At 50.4% G+C, this 21,629-nt stretch overlaps 1 protein-coding gene across 1 annotated transcript in view; it reads right to left on the bottom strand.

Moving 5' to 3' along the window:
- IGDCC4 (immunoglobulin superfamily DCC subclass member 4) overlaps nt 1–21,629 on the bottom strand; it is a 41,062-nt gene that overhangs the window by 12,756 nt on the left and 6,677 nt on the right. The window contains 7 exon segments of the mRNA XM_049777643.1: nt 347–511; nt 1,288–1,701; nt 3,129–3,284; nt 6,558–6,698; nt 7,815–7,951; nt 15,377–15,518; nt 16,175–16,519. Coding sequence (XP_049633600.1) covers nt 347–511; nt 1,288–1,701; nt 3,129–3,284; nt 6,558–6,698; nt 7,815–7,951; nt 15,377–15,518; nt 16,175–16,496 — 1,477 coding nt within the window. The 5' untranslated portion in view covers nt 16,497–16,519.

Below are 21,629 nucleotides of genomic sequence, written 5' to 3'. Positions count from 1 at the left end.
TTTTTTTTTTTTTTTTTTTTTGGTTTTTGGGCCACACCCGGCAATGCTCAGGGGTTACTCCTGGCTGTCTGCTCAGAAATAGCTCCTGGCAGGCATGGGGACCATATGGGACACCCGGATTCAAACCAACCACCTTTGGTCCTGGATCGGCTGCTTGCAAGGCAAACGCCGCTGTGCTATCTCTCCGGGCCCAGGCCAGTTACTCTTGTGATTCTGGGCCTCAGTTTCCCTTCTAAGTTGGGGAGAAATGCCCTTGCCCTGCTCCCAGGGCACCAAGATGGCAAGCTTACCCCAGCAGAGGCAACCACTTTCCCCAACCCCACTCAGGGCGTTCTCTGGGCCCTACCATCGTCCAGTGTGTGGACCAGCGCAGGGCTGGAGGTGCGGCTGGCTCCCAGCTGGGAGTAGGCCACCACATAGAACTCATAGTCCGTGTTGGGTTCCAGGTCCCGAACCTGCAGTTCTGTTGTGTCATTGTTCACTGCAAACTGGTATTCCACATTGTCCACCCCTGGGGGCAGTGACACAGGACAGAGAGGTCAACATGAGGCCAATTGCAGGTGTCCAAGAATTCTTCCTACTGTCATAATCTCTGAAAACCTTTTATTTATTTATTTATTTACTTCTTTAGGTTTTGAGCCACATCCGGCAGTGCTCAGGGGTTACTCCTAGCTCTGGGCTCAGAAATCGCTCCTGGCAGGATCGGGAGACCATATGGGATGCTAGGGATTGAATCTGGTCTGTTCAGGGTTCACCTATGTACAAGGCAAACGCCCTAGAGCTGTATTATCGCTCCGGCCCCTATTTACTTATTTTTATTTTTTAGCTCAAGCATCCCAGGTCATCTGAGCTGGAGAGTATGAACTGCCCATCCCCTTCGGGGCTCATTCTATTTTTCTGCTCCTAGAAAGCTGTCTCCAAGGATGTAGGATATAGTACTATATAGTACGATAAAGATATAGTACTGTAGGGATGGATATAGTACCATAGGGATATAGTACCATAGGGAGGGCACTTACTTTGCATGTGGCCCACCTGGGTTTGACCTCCGACACCCCATATGGTCTCTGGAGCCCATCAGAAATGATCCCAGTCCTCCACAGAGTGGGATCCACTCTGAGGGATGTGAACCCTTTCCCCCAACCTCCTAAAAAGGGATTCAAACCGATTTGACGCCAAGAGAATGATTTCCTTCCCAAGGGGTTTCTTCTGGGACTCCCAGCTAACCCCAATCTCATTGAACCTGGGCCTCCCCAATGCGCCCACGACGCCCCCGGGTCTACGTACCCCGGGCCTTCTGGTAGTGGAGCGAGAAGCCGATGACCTGCTCGCTGTGCAGCTCGGGTCTCTCCCAGGCCACCCGCACGACGGAGCCGCTCAGCGCCGTGGCCGTGACGCGCGTCGGAGAGCTGGGCAGCCCCTCGCGCACCACCACGGTCAGCGGGGCGGCGGCGCACGCCGTGCCCGCGCTGTTCTCGGCCACGCACTGGTAGTAGCCGGCGTCCTGCAGGCCGATCTGCGTGATGACCAGGCTGCCGCCGCCGCCCTGCACCTTGACGCGCCCGTTGGGCTTCAGCGGCTCCCCGTCGTGCAGCCAGCGGAGCGCGGGCCGGGGTTCCCCGGAGGCGCGGCACACGAAGCGCGCGGTGCTCGCCCGGGTGCGGGACAGCGCTTCGGGCGCCTGCGAGATGGCCGGGGCCGCTGCGGGGCAGAGGGGACAGCGACGGAGCTCAGCCCCAGGGACTCGGACTCTCCTCTCTCCTCTCCGAAACATCCGATGGCTCCCACGGCCCCTTCCAAATCTTCAGGCTGCTTTTCCCGCTCCACTAGCCAGGCCAGCACCGTCCCGTCCGTCCAGCTTTCTCTCCAGAATCTCCGGCCTGCACCACCGGCTCTTCTGAAGGAACCCTCCTGTCCCTCCCCCGCCAGGGTTGTCCCACATGGCTCGAGCAGACAGACCCGTCTTCACAGCGAGCGCAGTCCTGACTTTTTATTTTCCTAGCACAGGAGTATCCAGAACCTTTCTCCAAATCCCCAACAACTCTAAACCCATCTCCCCTTAAGGTCCCACATCCCTTTCACCGCGCAATCCACCAAAGCCTCAGGAATCACCTCTAGCGCTCTCCATCCATCCTTCCTTCCTTCCTTCCTTCCTTCCTTCCTTCCTTCCTTCCTTCCTTCCTTCCTTCCTTCCTCCTTTCTTCTCTTCTTTCTTCCTTTCTTTCTTCTGCCTTCCTTCCTCTTCCTTCCTTCCTTCATTCTTCTCTTCTTTCTTCCTTTCCTCCTTTCTTCTGCCTTCAATCCTTTCTTCCTTCCTTCCTTCCCTTCCTTCCTCCTTTCTTCTTTTTTCTTCCTTTTCTCCTTTCTCTTTCTTCCTTTCCTTCTGCCTTCCTTCCTCTTCCTCCTTTCTTCTCTTTCTTCCTTTCCTTATTTCTTCTGCCTTCAATACTTTCTTTCCTTCCTTCCTTCCTTCCTTCCTTCCTTCCTTCCTTCCTTCCTTCCTTCCTCCTTTCTTCTCTTTTTCCTTTCTTTCTTCTCTTCTTCCTTTCCTTCTTTCTTCTGCCTTCCTTCCTTCCTTTCCTCCTTCCTTCCTTCCTCCCTCCTTTCTTCTCTTTCTTCCTTTCCTTCTTTCTTCTGCCTTCCTTCCTCCATTCTTCTTTCCTTCATTCTTCTGCCTTCAATCCTCTTTCTTTCTTTCTTTCTTTCTTTCTTTCTTTCTTTCTTTCTTTCTTTCTTTCTTTCTTTCTTTCTGTCTTTCTTTCTTTCTTTCTTTCTTCTTCCTTTTTTCCTTCCTTTCCTCCTTTCTTCTCTTCTTCCTTTCCTTCTTCTGCCTTCCTTCCTCTTCCTTCCTCATTTCTTCTTTCTTCCTTTCCTTATTTCTTCTGCCTTCAATCCCCTTTCCTTCCTTTCTTCCTCCTTTCTTCTCTTTTTCCTTCCTTTCCTCCTTTCTTCTGCCTGCCTGCCTACCTTCCTTCCTTCCTTCCTCCTTCCTTCCTTCCTCCTTCCGTCCTTCCTCCCTTCCTCCCTTCCTCCCTTCCTCCCTCCCTCCCTCCCTCCCTCCCTCCCTCCCTCCCTCCCTCCCTCCTCCTTCCTCCCTCTCTCCCTCCCTCCCTTCTTCCCCAGCTCACCTAGCACGCGGAGCTCGGCGGCGGCGGCGGCGAAGTGGCGCGTGCGGGGCTTGTTGGCGCGACACACGTACACGCCCGAGTGCCGGGGCTGTGCGCTGCGGATGAGCAGGTTGGTGCGGCCCAGGACGATGACATCCGTGGCAATGGGCTTACCGTCTGCGGGATGAAAGGGAGAGGGCAGGAGGGCCGCTGCGGCTTCTATTCGCCCGCTCACTGGACCTCCCTGTTAACTGGGCATCGTTTAAGGGGGGGAAAATTCACCATTGGAAGGAGAGAACAAATTTTTTCCTCCCCCGCCTCATTTCCATTTTAAAAGCCACCCGGAGAGATAAACCGGGGAGTCATCTGACCACAAAGAGCCCTGGCAAGAAGGATGCCTGAAATGTAGAGTTGTGAATATGCTCTGAGCACTGGGGTGTGACTTCCCAAACCCCACCCCACCTCCCAGTAAATAAATAATCAATTGAGGCTGGAGAGATAATAAAGCACTTTAGGGCATTTGCTTGCACGCGGCTGAGCAGGGTTCAACCCCCCTGCATTTTGGTCCCAAGATCAACACTGGTAGTAATTCCTGAATGCAGAGCTGGGAATAGCCCCTGAACATTGTGAGGAGTGATTTAAAAAAAAAAAAAAAAAGCAATAGATTATCAAGCAGTAATTAAAATCAAGTAGTCATTTAATTATTATTATCTAGAAGGAATTAAAATAAATTGTGAAACTCTGTTGAAGGAAATAGGACTTGGAACTCTTTAAATGCAGTATTCCCATTTGGGGGTGGGGCATATGCATTGAAGAAAATACACTCATATGTTAACAATTTTAGTCTGAGTGGTGGGAATTTTTCTCTTTCTGCTTCCTCCTAGCATGTGCAATGAAAACAAAGCAAGCCTTGCCCCTTCCGAGGTCACTTCCTGAAGATGAACTCCTGGGGTCAGGGTGAAAGTGCAACAGGTAGGACATCTTTCTTGAACATGACTGACCTGGATTTGATCCCCAGCACTCCATATGGTCCCCTAAGCCCCTTCAAGAGTGACCCCTGAGCACAAAACCAGGAGTAAGTCCTCAGCACCACTGCATGCTGACCAAACTAAGAAAAGAGAAATAAATGAAGTCCTTTCCAGCCATCTTTTCCCTATGAGTTAATGTCAAGGAGTACTATTCATTTTGCAAATGAGTTCTCAGAACTTCAAGGGCCAGCAAATTTTTTTTTTATTTTGGGTCACACCCAGCAGCGCTCAGGGGCTACTCCTGGCTCTATGCTCAGAAATCGCCCCCAGCAGGCTCGGGGGACCATATGGGATGCTGAGATTCGAACCACCATCCTTCTGCATCCACGCCTTATCTAGATGTTATCTCTCTGTCCCCAAATTCTCAAATTCTTACTGTGAACATACCTTATCCTGAGGAGTAGAGCCTAGAGCAGGCACCCTTTATGCCCCCTTCATATTTTCATATTTTGTTGTTGTTTGTGGTTTAGGGGCCACTCCCAGTAATGCTCAGGGCTTTCTACTGATTCTGGCTGTATTCATAGATCACTCTTGGTGGGGCTGGGGAACCATATGGGATGCCTGAGCTAGCTGCAAGGCAAGCGCCCTATCTACACTACTTAATTCTTGTACTATCTTCCTGGCCCCTCATTCTGTATTTCGTCGAGTTTTGTTCATTTATTTAGTTTGAGGGCCATTCTGTCTGTGCCCAGGCCTTATTCTTGGCTCTTTGTTCATCTCAAAAGGAATCACTTCTGGGGCCAGAAAGATAGCATGGAGGTAAAGCATTTGCCTTGCATGCAGAAGGTCGGTGGTTCGAATCCTGGCATCCCATATGGTCCCCCAAGCCTGTCAGGAGTGATTTCTGAGCATAGAGCTAGGAGTAGCCCCTGAGCACTGCCAGGTGTGACCCCAAAGCCAAAAAAAAAAAAAAAAAGGAAACACTTCTGATGGGGCTCAGGGGCCCTAATGGGGTACCAGAGATTCAAAATGAAGTTGGTGGGATACAAGGCAGGTCTGTTGGTGTTGGATTGTATTCTCTCTTATTCCTCTCCCCCATTCTGTATTTCTTTTTTTGTTTTGCTTTGTTTTGTGATTTTGTTTTTGGGCCACATTGGCTGTTCTCAGGACTTATTCCTGGCTCTGTGCTCAGGGATCATTCCTAAAGGAGCTTAGGGGATACTTTAGGGTACCAGAGATTGAACCCAGGTCTGTTATGTGCAAAGCAAGTGCCCTACCCACTATCTCTTTGGCCCCACCATTCTAATTCTATCTGGGCTCAGAGGGTCTGATCACCAGAGGGCACCTGCTACCTATGATGGAAAGAAGATAGTCTACAATTTCAAATTCCCTGGGTCATCCTGAGGCATGGTCAGAATTTGTAACTGATGGCGGAACAGAATGGTGACAACATGGCCCCGTAATGGCAGGACAAGGGATCCTCTTACTAGGCCAGAGTCCTAAGCGCAAGGAGACCACACAGGAAAGGAGACACAGAGAGCAGTGAATTTCATTAGCATACTGCAAGCACACAGTGCTGGGTCTACTTTTCTTTTCTCTCTCTCTCTCTCTCTCTCTCTCTCTCTCTCTCTCTCTCTCTCTCTCTCTCTCTCTCTCTCTCTCTCTCTCTCTCTCTCATTACATTGGCTGTGCCCAAGGCTTATTCCTTGCTTTGTGTTCAGGGATTACTCCTGGCAGAGCTCAGGGAACAATTTGTGGTGCCAGCGAAGAAACACAGTTTGATCGTGTGCAAGGCAAGAGCCCTGATGTAATACTATTGCTCAGGCCTCTAGGGTCTATTACTTTTATGTTTCAGTGCTCACCAGACACTGAATTATGAAATACCAGGTGTCAAACGGAGACATGGCAGGGAAAGAGACTGAGCCAGGAAGAGGATAAAGAGAACTAGTCTTGGAGGTAGGTACATAGAGTATAGTGAATAAGCTCTTTCCTTGCACGCAGCAGACCTGGGATCAACTCCCAGAACTCTATATAGTCCTGTGAGCCTGCCAGGAGTAAATCCTGAACCACTAGTAAGCCCTGAACACTGCTGAGTGTGGCCCCAAACAAACCAACAAACCAAGTAATCCCTGTTTTTCCTCCAAGCAGGATAGGAGGGTGTAGTGCTCTAGGAAGAGAAAAGAAAGTCTGGTGACTCTCCAAATGCCTCTCTGGGCCTCAGTCTTCTCATCTGTCCATCGGGAAGAGCAGCAGAAGCCCCTGGCTTACCCTAGGTGCTTGTGAGAAATAGGAGTGTTGAGAGTGGGGGTGTTAGGCCCGGTGCAGTTGCGTCTCTGGTGCCACCGTCACTTCGGTACTGACCGGCTACCTAGTACCTCCTTTCATTGCCTTTTGCATCCAGGGCTGCACCCCCTGAGTGGTCTCACACAAGGGCTGAAGGTCAAAGGGATAGTGACCACAGATCAGATCTTCATCCACTTACCCTGGCGAACCCAGGACACGAAGGGGGTAGGGTCAGCTGAGGCCACGCACTCCAGCACCACGCTCTGACCGGACACTACAGTGGTGTTCTCGGGGGCGGCCAGGATGACCACGTCCTGCCCACTGCCGGACACTGGGGGTTCTGCAGAAGGGCAGGCAGGGGGTTTCTTCACGAGCACCGCGCAGTGCGCCAATTGTCAGGGAGTCCGAGCAGACAAGGCCAAGGGGCAGTAGAGGTCAGCAGAGCTGTGGTTGAACCCCCCAAGCGCCTTCTCACCAGCAGATCCCCCCCCCCAGATCCTCCCTCCCAAATGCAGAGCCTGGTCCAGGCCAGAGCCTGGCTGGCTTCTGCACTTGGAATCAGGAGTCACGGTTGAGATCCAGCAGCGCCACGAACGTGCAGTGCGACCGTGGGCGATCCGGCTGCCAAGCGCCTCGGGTTTCCGCGTGGACAAGGCAGCCGGGCGGGCGGGCGCTCCAGTTTCTGCCAACCCGGCAGCTCTCGGAGCTTGTTCCTAGCCAAGAGCTTGGTGCAAGCGGGGCTGGCGCAGTGGCTCCCCGGTTTGTCCAGCAGGTGGAGGCCGGCCACCCAGGCAAAGGCGGGAGCCAGAGGACAGCTGATCCCCGCAATCCCGGGTCAGGGGCGCGCGGGGGCGGGAAGCTGGGAGGGCTGAAAGCGGAGCCACCGCCTTCCTGCATGGAGATCTGATAAGGAGCCCAGGGGCGCGCAGATGGTGCGTGGGGAGATGGGACCCAAAGCAGGTCCTTCTGAGCTCGCCTGCGCCTCCCCAACAACGCACCGGCCAGGGCTTTTCAGAGCAATCCAACAAGGACACTCAGCAGGAAGCCGGGACAGGAGGCCTGGACACCCACAGTGGCAACCCTGGGAGCAGGGCACTGACTGGCACCCCTCCATAGCCTCCCCTCTCCTCCCACCCTTGTCCCTAGACCTGAGATGAGAGAGCTTGGTTCTGTTCTACAGGGCAGACTGCAAGAAGCGGGGACCTGGCTTGCTGGCTCATCCTCTGCCCCTTCACCTGTATTTTGGGGGACCACACCCAATGGAGCTCAAGGATCACTCTAGTTTGCGCTAGCTGGGAAGGGTGGGGGGACTCTATGGGTTGCTAGGGATGGAACCTGGAAAGGCTTCATGCAAAGCAAGCAGTGCTCTCTCTGTCCGCCCCTCCCATCACCTACCTAAAGGCCCCATCCAGCCCTGGGACCCCCACTCCCTGAGCCCCCTGTCCAGCCCCCTCACCTCGGCGGGTCACCTGGAGTAAGGCCTCCTGGCTGAAACGCTGGCTGGCTGAGTTGGCGGCCACACAGCGGTAGGCACCGGCGTCATGTTCCTGAATGTCCAGGATCTGGAGGACGCCGTTGGGAAGAGTGATGAATCTTGGGAAGGGGAGAGGGTAGCTGTGAGGGGGTCAGGAGCCCCACAGAAGGCAGTGTGCCCCACCTGTCTGCCCGCCTCCCCTCCCCCCCAGCCTGAAGTAATTAGAACACTTTACTGCCGAATTAAAGTGCTGTTTCACAGGCTGGCAGCTACCCAACGAAATGGTCTAGCTGCACTAGGAGATGATGGTGGGGATAACTACACCTCATGTACTTTCTCAGCCATTGACACCCCTTCAGGGACTGTCCCCCAGATGTTCATCTGCACTTACCAGTGATGGAAGGAAAACTGGAGAAATAACCCCCAAGGCTGTCTGTCACAGTCAAAGACCCCAGTACCCATTGTACTGGGTCCTGTACATGGGTCTGGGCTCATTTACAAACTAGTTGCTGTGCAGTTGTTTAAAGGGAGGTGTGGGGTCTGGAGAGATCCTACGGTGGGTAGGGCACCTACCTTACAGTCAGTTGACCCAGGTTCAATCCCTAGCACCCTGTATAGTCTCCTGAGCACTGCCAGGAGTAATTCCTGATAGAACGAGGAGTAACCCCTGAGCATTGCTACATGTGGATTCTCAAAAAAAAAAACTTAAAGGGAGGTGTGGTGGGTGCATAATGTGTGTATGACTGGTCTGCAGATAAGTTTGCAATAAACCTCTCTGGTAGGGTCCAGAGACACAGTACAGTGGTGAGGGCATTTGTCTTGTATGTGACTCAGCTAGGCACACATAAGACCCCTGAGCCCGCCAGGTGTGTATGATCCCTGAGTAGAGAGACAGGAGGATGCCATATGTGGCCACAACCTCCCTTCCATTAAAAAAAGAAAATAACTCTAGATCGTGGATATATGACTCTGAGAATCACCTCACTTTTTTTTTTTTTTTTTTTTTTGGTTTTTGGGCCACACCCGGCGGTACTCAGGGGTTACTCTTGGCTGTCTGCTCAGAAATAGCTCCTGGCAGGCACGGGGGACCATATGGGACACCGGGATTCGAACCAACCACCTTTGGTCCTGGATTGGCTGCTTGCAAGGCAAACGCCACTGTGCTATCTCTCCGGGCCCTCACCTCACTTTTATGGTGGGACTTTTGCACGAAGCAGTCCTTTAGAAGCCATTCACTAAGAACTGGACATTTTGGAACTCATCCCTACAAGTTATTTGGGCATGCATCTCATAATTTTTGTTGAATAATTGTATTACTTAATTACATGTATTTTTAAAACTGAAAAAAAAAATAACTCTAGGGGCTGGGCCTTACACGCTGCGGCCCCAGGACAGATGGTGGTTCGATTCCCAGCATCCCATATGGTCCCTCCAGCCTGCCAGGAGCGATTTCTGAGCGCAGAGCCAGGAGTAACCCCTAAGCACCACAGGATGTGGCCCAAAAACAAAAACAAAACCCCAATAAAATAAAATAAACAACTCTAGGAATAAAGATTGTCTCTGAAAGGGGACTTGGATCAGACACAGCTCTTATACACATCAATACCAAATACCCCTGTTTGTACTGCCTCTTCCCTCTCCATTTACATCATTACTCACAATGATCATATTTGGCTCAAAATAAACCCCAAGAGAAGGAGCCGATCACAGCCTCAACCTCACTGGTGACTAAACTGAGGTTGGAGGGAACAGAGCATTCCTCACTGCTCTGCAGAGGGCACAGTGAGAACTTACTCTGGTGGGCCTGAGTGATAGCACAGTGGGGGAAGGCACATGTCTTGTATACAGCCTGCTGACCTGGTTTGATTCCTCAAAGCCCATATTGTTCCTTGAGCCTGACCAGGAGTGATTCCTGAGCCCAGAATCAGAGTAAGCCCTGAGCACCATTGGATGTGACCCAAAACAAGGAATAAAATTAACCTGGATGGGGCCAGAGAGATAGCATGGAGGTAAGATGTTTGCCTTTCATGCAGAAGGACGGTGGTTTGAATCCCGGCATCCCATATGGTCCCCTGTGCCTGCCAGGGGCGATTTCTGAGCTTAGAACCAGGAGTAACCTCTGAGCACTGCTGGGTGTGACCCAAAAGAAAAACAAAAAAGGGGGGAGCGGAGAGATAGCATGGAGGTAAGGCATTTGCCTTTCATGCAGAAGGTCATTGGTTCGAATCCTGGGCATCTCATATGGTCCCCCGAGCCTGCCAGGAGCGATTTCTGAGCGTGGAGCCAGGAGTAATCCCTGAGTACTGCTTGGTGTGACCCAAAACCCAAAATAAAATAAAATAAAAAATAAATAGCCTGGATGGCTTGGGACACGGTGACTTCTGACCCACAGGACTCTCTCTGACCCTCTGTAGTACCCTCCCATCATTGAAGTTGATGGTCTCACTGTTTTTAAGTCCACGGAAAGCATCAAGGACAAATTCATTCGCCAAACCCTTAAGAATTCACTGGTGCCCACAGGCTCCTGGGCATGATGACCACCTTCATATGCAGTCACTACTTCTTCCACGGGCAGAGCCATGCTCATAGCTCATGACATGCACCGGGATCACCAGACAGGGCCAAATGGTTGCTATCACTTTGCTGGGGCTAGCAGTCTCTGCCCTAAAGTCATGACCCTAGCCTGGCGCTGGACCCTGCCTGGGCCCTCAGAGGAGCTCGACCCCAGCCCCAGAATGACCCATGGTCCTGTCCTATTTAACGCCAAGACTCTCCCTTTTCTTCCCTGCCCTGTGTCCATGAGAGGGAGAATGACTCATTGTGTAGCTGACAAGATTATAGATATAGATATAGATTTCTTTTTTTTTTTTTTTTTGGGTCACACCCGGCAGTGCTCAGGGGTTACTCCTGGCTGTCTGCTCAGAAATAGCTCCTGGCAGGCACGGTGGACCATATGGGACACCGGGATTCGAACCAACCACCTTTGGTCCTGGATCGGCTGCTTGCAAGGCAAACGCTGCTGTGCTATTTCTCCGGGCCCTACTTCTATTTTTTATTTTGGGTCACATCGATTGGTTGGATCTGTTCTCAGGGGTCACTCCTGGCAGAGTTCAGAACCCTATTATGTGGTGCAAGGGATTGAACCTAGTTTGGCTGCATGCCAGGTAAGCACTACCATGCAGTACATCACTTCAGTCTTTAATTCAGGAATCTCAGATTGGTTCAGTTAGCATTTCGCATATTTCTCTTGGTGTCTCCCCTTCTCTGCTCCTGGCATCCCACAATAAAAAATAAAACTGACACATGGGATTAGAGAAATAGTACAGGGTTAGGGTAATTCTTTGGCAATGTGGATAACCCTGTTTCAGACCCTGGCATCACATGCTGGGTGCAGTCCTGGAGGCCCTGAGCTCTGCCAGAGCCTGGGGTTCCATTACACTGCAGGCCACATCCTTGTTCCCTCACACTGAACTGCCAGTCCAGTTGGCTGACAATCACAGCTGGGGTTGGGGCAGGCTTCAGAGCCCAGTTAGAATTCCCTCCATCCCCTGAAAGAGGTTCCTTTCAGTGGGTGCAGGCAGGCAAGGGCACTTTCTCTGCAAAGCTGGAAAGAGTAAAGTAGTCAGGGAGCACATCTTGCCTACATCGGATCAGGTTTGATCCCTGACACCCCATATGGTTTCCTGAATACTGGCAGAAATCCCTAATCCCAGAGTCTAGAAATAGCCCTGAGCACCACAGATGTGGCTCAAACTCACCCTGCCCCGAAATAAAAGTGTGTTAGATCTATACTGTACTCCAGCGATTGGAATTTGCTTTCATGGCACCTTCTAGTTTTGGTGAGGATCCTGGTCTTTTGTGGCTCCTTTATAGTAAGTGTGAAAGTTACCAAGGAGAGTTGGTTTAAAGAAATGTATTAAGTTAGTGATTCTATCAGTGGTTGAGTGATGGGCCCAACTTATGAAGGCGCTTTGTTTGAGCTTTGGAAAACAGTGCTTTCATTGATCACTGGTTCCCATGGAGGGAAAAATTATCCCCTATCATTCGAAATTAGTGTAAGTACCACGGAACAGCCTCAGGGTTGGCTCTTCACCATCAGCTCCAAAACTATGCACCCCCCAACGGAGTGAGTTATTAACTGCACATGTGCAAAGCCTGCGCCATATGGTCCGTTCAGCTGCAGTGCTGAGTTTATGAATAGCATATTTATACATGTGCTATATCTGAGCATGTGTAAAAATACATACCTCGGGCAGAATCAAGTTGCTGTTTTAGACATTTCTTTATTCCCCCACCCAGTGTGCGGGGGACATGTGAGCCTGGCTTATTTATAGATGAGGATCACTTTTCAGAGGACTTGGGGGCAAACACTCCTCCCTCCCAGAGTCCAGAAATTGGCAGCGCCCAACTTCTGGGAAAGGGCCGTGGCTTCATGGGATGATGCCTAAGCCAGAGGCTGGAAAGTGAGGGAGTTGTGCTGTTTGCTGAGGAGAAGTCATGCTGCTTGGAGCCCCTGCAGGACCACATAGATCAGCAACTGCTCCAGACCCCAATGCTTTCCCAGCACAACCATGAAATCACAGTGGGGCCAGAGGCGGAGCCCAATGTTCCAGATATAAGCTGTATGACCTGAGGCAAGTTACTCTATCTCTGATCCTGAGTTTCTCAATCAATCGTCTTCCAATTATAATCACTAGAGCTACATATACAGAACACAACAGTAAAGATGCCCAATAATGTAAGAAAGAAGATTAATGTCACAACAAAATTCTTTTTTTTTTTTTTTTTTTTTGGCCATACCCAGCAGTGCTCAGGGATTACTCCTGGCTCTGTGCTCAGAAATCACTACTGGAAGGCTTGGGATTCCGAGGATTGAATCCTGGCAGTCCTGGATTGGTTGCATGCAAGGCAAACGCCCTACCCACTGTGCTTTTGCTCCAGCCCAGCAACAAAATTCTTTTGTTGTTGTTTGTGTTATATCCAACTGTGCTCAGGGATCACTCCTGGCAGAAATCAGGGGAATCATATGGAGTACTGGCAATCAGACCTGGTTGAGGGCCAGAGTGATAGTGTAGCAGTAGGGCATGTGCCTTGCACACAGCTGACCCAGGACAGACCTGGGTTCGATCCCTGGCATTCCATATGGTTCCCCGAGTCAGGAGCGATTTCTAAGCATCACCGGGTGTGGCCCCAAAACCAAAACCAAAACCAAAACAAACAAACAAACAAAAAAAAAACCTGGGTTGATCACATGCAAAGCAAATACCTTATCTGCTGTATTATTTCTCTAGCCCACAAAATCTCTCTTTATAATAATAATAAGGAAGAATGGGACCAGAGCAATAGCACAGTAGGGAGGGAGACTACCTTGCACATGGCAGACTTGGGTTCATTCCCCGGCATCCTGTATGATCCTCTGAGCACTGCCAGGAATAACCCCTAAATACAGAACCAGGAGTAACCCTTGAGCACAGCTGGGTGTGGTCCAAAAACACAAAGGAGAAAGAAAGAAAGAAAGGAAGAAAGAAAGAAAGAAAGAAAGAAAGAAAGAAAGAAAGAAAGAAAGAAAAAAAAAGAAAGAAAGAAAGAAAGAAAGAAAGAAAGAAAAGAAAGAAAGAAAGAAAGAAAGAAAGAAAGAAAGAAAGAAGAAAGAAAGAGAGAAAGAAAGAAGAGAAAGATGAAAGAAAGAAGAAGAAAGAAGGAAAGAAAAAGAAAGAAAGAAAGAAAGAAAGAAGGAAAGAAGGAAAGAAAGAGAAAAAGAAAGAAAGAAGAAAGAAAGAGAGAAAGAAAGAAGAGAAAGATGAAAGAAAGAAGAGAGAAAGAGAAAAAGAGAAAGAAAGAGAGAGAAAGAAAAAAGAAGGAAAGAAAGGTAACTTAGGGGTTGGAGAGATAGTATAGTGGGTAGGCCACTTCCCCTGCATATGGCCATTTTGGGTTCAATCCCTAGCATCACATATCATCCCCAAGTCCCATAGAGAATAAAACCCTGAGAAGAAAACCAAGACTAAGCCCTGAGCTCTGTTGAGTGTGGCCCCAAGCAAAAAAAAAGGATAATTTGGTGGAGTCAAAGGAATAGCATAGGGGGCAAAATATTTGTCTTGCATGCTTTTACGTTTTTGCTTAGAGGCTGCACCTCAGAGTTCTAAAGGGCTCTCCCAGCAATGCTTGAGGAGGGGTCATGAAGCTAATACCAGGGCTAATACCCACACAACACCACAAAAGCATGTGCTCGAGCTGACTGAGCTATGGTTCCAGGTCCTTTATGACGGAGAATAAATCTAAGTGAGAGGTGACTTGCTAAGGAACCCCCAAAGTTAGCAGGACTGCATAGATCTTAGTGTCTATCTATCTATCCATCTATTTAGCTATTTATTAATTTTAAGGTGGGAACACACCGGTAGTGCTCAGGATTTACTGATTACTGGTTCTGCACTCAGGGATCACTCCTGCGTTCAGGGGACCATATTGGGTTGTTGGGATTGATGTGGGTCGGCAGCAGCATGCAAAACAGACAGCCTAGCTGTATACCTGCACTATCTCTCTGGCCCCAGTATTGTTATTTCTTTGCTATCCAAACATTTCCCTACACCTGTACCTAGGCCTAAGGCAGGATTAACAGTGAAGGAGCTTGGTACATTGCAGATGGGTGATGCAGAAAGCAGAGTTAGGACTCAGGAGGGCCACCGCCACTGGAGAGCAGAAAGCCAGACATGACAGGCTGAGAGCCAGGCATGGTAGGAATGGCCTTTGGAGCCACATTTCTGAAGCTGCAAGAATCCCTGGGGTCACAGGGCAACTCAAGAGCCTGCCTATGCAAATGAGCTTCTTTTCATGCTCAAACCCCAGGGTCTGTCCAGGAGGCCACAATAGGGACCAGGTGTTGGCTCTGGCTTCAGTTTCTCTCCTGCCTTGATGGACAGGGAGCAGGTAGACAGGAAGGATGTCCACCAGATGCTATTCCCAATTGCATGGGGATGAGGGTAAAGGTCACACAGCCTGGGCAGCTACCTCATGCAATGTAGTGAGGGCTAGTGGGAGGCTTCAGGGCTTGTCTTCCCACTTGTCCACAGCCTCCAGATTCTAAACAGATCCAAGCAAGAGAAAACCCCTCCAGCTACCTCCAAACTCTGAGCAAACAATGAATATTCTGCCATCAACTCTTTGTGTGGACAAACCACAGTTCCACTCTGACAGTCAGTCTCCTTCTCCATCAAACAAGATTGTCTGAAAGGTCTCAGAAGGGCTCGGAAGGGTTTGGAGGGGCTCAGAAAGGTTCAGCAGAAACTGGAAAAATTTGTCAGAGTTTGGAAGGGCTCAGGATGACTTGGAAAAGTTTGGATGATCTTGGAAAGATTCAGATGGGCAAAGGATTCAGAAGGGCTTTCACTCCCTGCCGTCTGGGCCCTGCAGCATGGTGGGAGTGAATGCTTGATGTGTGGTATTCCTTGGAATCAGCGAGTCACTCACTGTAAGTCAGGTGAGGAACTGGAGACCCCCTCCAACCCAGGCCTCCAGCAACCTACTCCCTCTTCCCAGGTACTCACCGGGGATCCTCCGGCACTACTCCCTGGTCCTTCTCCCAGGTGATGACTGGCGTGGGCAGACCTTCGATGTAGCATTGGAACCGGGCCGTCCCATTCTCCTCTACCACCTGAGACTCTGGGTGCTGGGAAAAGCCCAGGAGTGCTGGGGACAGGATAATAACACTTGGGTGGGACAGGAGAGGGACCTAGGAAGATGCACAGCACTAGACAGACACGCACAGGTGCAATGAAACAAGTGCAGACTGACGGAGACCCCACTGAGAGAGGCTCAGGCTGCCTGAAAGAAGTAGCATTAGGAATTCCTAGATCTCTCAGCCCATCATCTCAGCCTGCTCAGAGTGCAGGATCCAGAGGGCTAAAGAGATCCCACAATAGTAGCACAGGGAAGGCTCTTGCCCTGCATATGGCTGACCTGGGCTGGATCCCTGACGTCCCGCCAAGAGTGATCTTTGAATGTAGAACCAGGAGTAAACCCTGAAATTCACTAGTCCCAACCTCCAAAATATTCCTAGAATTTAGAAAGAATCAGCTTCTTCAGATCAGAAAATGCTATATTCTTGAGAGCCCCCATGTGGTGGGTGGGCCACAGGGTTAGTAGGTCTGACTCTCTGTGAATCTAACCCTCTTTCCAGCTTTTCAGAGGCTTGCCTGCAGGAGACATCATCTAGACTCCACGTGAAGAAAAGGAATAGGGGTATGGAAGAAGTAAGGGTAGTGAGGAGGTACCTCCATGCAGAGGGACTGGAGAGCAGAGCTCAGGTTCCTGGAGGATAGTACGACCCTGGGTGTAGCACTTACTGGCGATTTTGACGAGCACATCCTGGCTGGCCACTGCTCCAACGGGGCCTTGGGCCAGGCATGAATAGCTGCCCTCGATGACTGTGGGGGCTGCCTGGTCACTGCCACTGGGCTCAGGTGGTACATCCAGCCACAGGGATCCATTGGGCAGCAGAAGCAGATGGTCATGCTCCGGAAGGGCACCGCCATCCTTGCTCCATGTCACACCGGTAGGAGGGGCAGCAGCAGTCGACCCAAGGCCACAGTCCAGCACCGCAGCCTGCCCAGGGCCCAGGACCATGTGCAGGGGCCCTGCACCACAGCTCAGCTCCACTATGGCCATCTCCTGGGGTGGTGGCAGCTCCCCTGTATGGTGGTGGGGGGAAAGGGAGCACAGTTATCAGGCCACCCCCACATATCCATGTCCCATAGCCTCCACCTCAGTCCCAGGCAAGTCACAGAGATACCAGCTGGATTTAGTTGGTAAAGGAACAGGGCACTGTAGGGGTCTCAAACTCGCGGCCGGCGGGCCGTTTGCGGTCCTCCATACAACATTTTGTGGCCCTGCCCTAGAGGAATCTTTTTTTGTTTTGTTTTGTTTTAGTTGTTTGGGTCACACACTCCAATATTCAAGGCTTACTACTGACTTTACACTCAAGAATCACCCCGACTTTGCCTCCTGCGGCCCCCCCCCCAGGTAAATTGAGTTTGAGACCACTGGCCTAGGGTGAACCAGGACTGCTGCATGGATGGGAAGGTTGCAGAGCCCACATGGATGGGGAAATCATGTATTTGGGCTCCTCATGTCAAAGAAATGGCAGGAAAAGGCAAAGCCACAGAGACACACTGACAGCTGCTGGGACAGAGAGGGCGAAGAGAATGGAGGAGTGACAGCCGAGGAGCAGGAATTAGAGTAACTCTGGTCCTACAACATACAAATACCAGAGACTTGAGCAATAGTACAGTGAATAGGAACTTGCCTTTCATGTGGCTGACCTGAATTCAATCTTAGGCATCCTGTATGCTCCCCTGAGCCTGTCAGGAGTGACCCCTGAGAGCCAGGAATAACCTTTGGTTATCACTGAGTGTGGCCCCCAAATTGAAAGAAACCCATAAATACACTAACTCACACTCCCTCCTCTTGCACAGCCTATAGTTGATGAATTTTGTTTCAATAGAAAGGCCACAGTTGGGCTTTCCTACTGGGCTCACAAGGACACTGAGAAGACATGAGGGGAAGGGCTGCCATGGCCTGGCCTGTAGTGGGGGCATAGCCTCTCTTTTCCTCCTCTGGAACCTTCCAGAGTATCTTTGCTGCTAGTACCTGAGTGAAAACATACACTAGCATACACTAGGTGTGAAAATACTGTATCTAGAAAATATCCTCAATTTTTTTTTTGAGTATGCAGCTGACCCAGGTTTCATTCCCAGCACCTCATATGGTCCCCTCAAGTACTCCCAGGAATAAGCCCTGAAACACTAACAAAATGGCCCCAAAATAAAAACAAACACTGACCAAGTTAAGTAGATTACCTTGTAAAATAAAGTAGATGTCTCTCACTTCCATCTCCACATTCAGTGGAACAAGTTTATTGTAAAAATAAGCACTAACAATACTCCTCATATGGGCTGGAGAGATAACACAGTGGTAAGGTGTTTGCCTTACTCGAAGCCAACCCAGAATGGATGGTGGTTCAAATCCCGGCATCTCATATGGTCCCCTGAGCCTGCCAGGATCGATTTCTGAGCGCAGAGCCAGAAATAAACCCTGAGTACCACTGGGTGTGGCCCAAAAACAAACAAACAAACAAACAAACAACAAAATAGCAGAGGAGTGAAGTGCATGCAAAAACAGATATGGTTCTATCAGTTCTACAGGGCAATGCTGGTTGCCCTGTTTCTCAAATAACTTGGCCAGTTGGAACTATTTACTAGGTGGAAAAATACCTTCTTAGGGAACTGAAGTGATAGTACAGTGGGGAATGCACTTGCTTCACACATGGCTTACCTACGTTTGATCCCAGCACCCCATATGATTCCCAAGACCCATTAGAAGTGATCCCTGAGCACAGAGCCAGGAATGAGCCCTCACCAACACTAGGTGTAACATCTCCCCCCCAAAAAAAAATTACACATTGGGGTCAGAGAGATAGCACAGTATGAAAGGTGGTTGCCTTGAATGTTGACGCCGGGTCCAATTCCTGCCACCACATATGATCCACTGAGCCCCATCAGGTGTCTCTAAACAAATAATACATGTTGACTTGTGTGTGGTTGTTCCTATCCTGGGTAATTCCCACAAACTCTTCCTTTGTGGCAAGGGCTTCTGGAGTCTCTGAAGAGAATAGGCCCGAGGAGGCAGACGTGACATCTAGCCTGCATTTTGGATGTGGAGAATCAGCTGCAAGAATGAGCCTTGGGGGCCCGGAGAGATAGCACAGAGGCGTTTGCCTTGCAAGCAGCCGATCCAGGACCAAAGGTGGTTGGTTCAAATCCCGGTGTCCCATATGGTCCCCCGTGCCTGCCAGGAGCTATTTCTGAGCAGACAGCCAGGAGTAACCTCTGATCATTGCCGGGTGTGGCCCAAAAAAAAAACCAAAACAAAACAAAGAATGAGTCTTGGCACTTCTGGGGGGTGGGAGATACAGCTGGTCTCTTGTGCCTGATTAGGTTCTTCTGAGGGACCACGTCTGTCATGAATGGATGGCCTGGTAGGGCCTTTTCTAATGGTGTGTACTCAGTCTGGCCATATGGGACAGGAGGGACATGCAGGTGATTAACACATTAGCTGGGATTTCTTGTTTTCTGTTTATTTGGAATATGTATGTAAGTCTGTATGTATGCATGTATGTAGTCCACACAGCACTTCTCACATTCATATACTTTTTTGCAAGGGGAGGTTTGAGCCATACCCACTTGACCTGGGGTAACTCCTGGCAGTGTTAAGGGGACCATGTGGTACCAGGAATAGAACCAGATCTCTTGTATGCAAAGTGTATGTTCAGCCTTTTGAAGCATTTTCCAAGTAACCCCTTCATTCTCTTTGTGTGTGTGTGTGTGTGTGTGTGTGTGTGTGTGTGTGTGTGTTCTTAGGGAAACTCAGGGTTTTGTCCATGGGACATCTGTGCACCAACCCTGAACCAAACCTGTCACAACATATTTATTTATTTATTTATTTATTTATTTATTTATTTTGTTTTTCTTGGGGGGGGGCCACACCCAGCAGTGCTCAGGCATTACTCCTGGCTATCTGCTCAGAAATTGCTCCTGGCAGGCATGGGGGAACCATATGGGATGCTGGGATTTGAACCAACCATCTTGTTTTTTTTTTTTTGTTTTTTTTTTTTTGGTTTTTGGGCCACACCCTGTGACGCTCAGGGGTTACTCCTGGCTATGCGCTCAGAAGTTGCTCCTGGCTTCTTGGGGGACCATATGGGATGCCGGGGGATCGAACCGCGGTCCGTCCTAGGCTAGCGCAGGCAAGGCAGGCACCTTACCTTCAGCGCCACCGCCCGGCTTGAACCAACCATCTTAGGTCCTGCGTCGGCTGCTTGCAAGGCAAACGCTGCTGTGCTATCTCTCCTGCCTCACAACATATTTATTTTTAAAAAGTTGGCAAGAGGGGCCGGAGAGATAGCATGGAGGTAAGGCGTTTGCCTTTCATGCAGAAGGTCATTGGTTCGAATCCCAGCATCCCATATGGTCCCCCAAGCCTGCCAGGAGTGATTTCTGAGCCTGGAGCCAGGAGTAACCCCTGAGCACTGCCAGGTGTGACACACACACACACAAAAAAAGTTGGCAAGGGGCCAGAGCTATAGTACAGCAGATAGAGCCTTTGCCTTGCATGTGGCCAACCCTGGTTTAATCCCCAGTAAGGCAAGCACTGCTATACTACTGCACAGGTCCCATTGTGCATCATTTTAAACAGCACTTTAGCAAGACCCTCTGCCCACTCCTCAGATAGAGAGCTGGTTCTCATAGTCACATCTTCCACCACAGTCATATCTTCCACAGGCTGACCTGCTATCTCTATAAGCCTTTTTGTTTTGTTTTGTTTTTTTTGTTTTGGTCCACACCTGGCGGCACTCAGGGTTTACTCCTGACTCTGTGGTCAGAAATTTCTCCTAGCAGGCTCAGGGGATCATGGGATGCTGGGAATGGTACCCAGGTTGGCTGTATGCAAGACAGATGCCCTGCTCAATGTGCTATTGCTCTGGCCTCTATAAGCCACCTTTCTATCCTGCTTCAGGGCACTGAGAGTGAGCCAAGATAAAACCTCCACAGCTAGTCCAGACTGAGGGTCCTGGGGGAAAAGAAGCCAGTTCGGTGGTCAGGAATCAGGGGTCCCTCTGTGTGAGGCCAGCTGTGGAGTCTAGCTGGGTGGTTGTGGGTTCATCACGTGTCCTGGGAGCAAGGCTTTCTATCGGCTAGTCTGTGGCTGAAGAATTACTCAGTGGCCACACCTATCCCTAAACAAACACAGCCTATCAACACACACCCTTCATGTGGACACAATTTTCCACAAAGGTATGCACTCCCCCTTGTCCCTGCCACACTCCCCAATACACATCAGCATCTGTGGTTCCTGTGGGTGCTTAGGCCTCTTTCCCACTGGGGCTGAGATGGTGGGGTGCAGAGAAGTTCTGATCAGCAGAAATGAAGAGGGTGAGGCAGAATCTGGGGCCAAAGAGGGATAGCCAGACAAGATAGATGGACAGGACTTGACCTAAGCTTCTGTCTTTTTCAGTCCCTCTGCCTCTCCATCTCGGCAGAGTTAGGGGGATCTAGAGGAGCCAACCTTCGAGCCCACTGCTTTCCACTTTAATGGATACTTGCCACTGAATGCCCCAGTTTTGACCTTGTGGGGAGATCTATGCTCCATCCTGTCCTTCTACCTGGTGAGCTGAGCACCAGAACTCTCTGGGCCTCCTTTTCCACCAATGAAATGAAAGTGATAAAAATTCTGTGATTAGCACCAGTAAATGTCACGGGCTCCTTGCCCATGGCCCACAAACCATGTGATGACTCAAGCCCAGGGGTTCCCTTGGTCAAGGCTCTTCAAAGTCTGCCAAGGCTGCCCAGGTCCCTGTTCCTGACAAACAGGTCCCTCCCCTGTATTTCCCAGGCCCTGACTCTGGAGCAAAAACAGGTCAGGGGGAGGCAAGTTGGGCTCTTGGCCCAGCTGCTTCCAGGCCTTGAGCAGTGGGCTTAAGTTTCAGGACCGAGAGTGAGAGGCCCCCCAGGACATAAACCCTTGAGCCCTCCATCCCCCAAAGCATGTCCCAGGCTTGGAAAATCCCCTGCCTGGGAACAAACAATGTGAGCAGTTGGGGCCTGAGCAGCTGCTGGGCATGTCAGCAGCCCAGGCAGGACGGCAGCCAGAGGGGCCGGCTGGCTGGGGAGCTGAGGCAGCTCCGGTTCTCTTCCTGAATATTCATGGCCCAGCAGATGTCCACCTACCCCGCCATCCCAGCAC

This window comes from Suncus etruscus, chromosome 1, assembly GCF_024139225.1.
Source record: "Suncus etruscus isolate mSunEtr1 chromosome 1, mSunEtr1.pri.cur, whole genome shotgun sequence".
Taxonomy (NCBI): domain Eukaryota; kingdom Metazoa; phylum Chordata; class Mammalia; order Eulipotyphla; family Soricidae; genus Suncus; species Suncus etruscus.
This window is presented reverse-complemented; position numbering and strand designations above follow the sequence as displayed.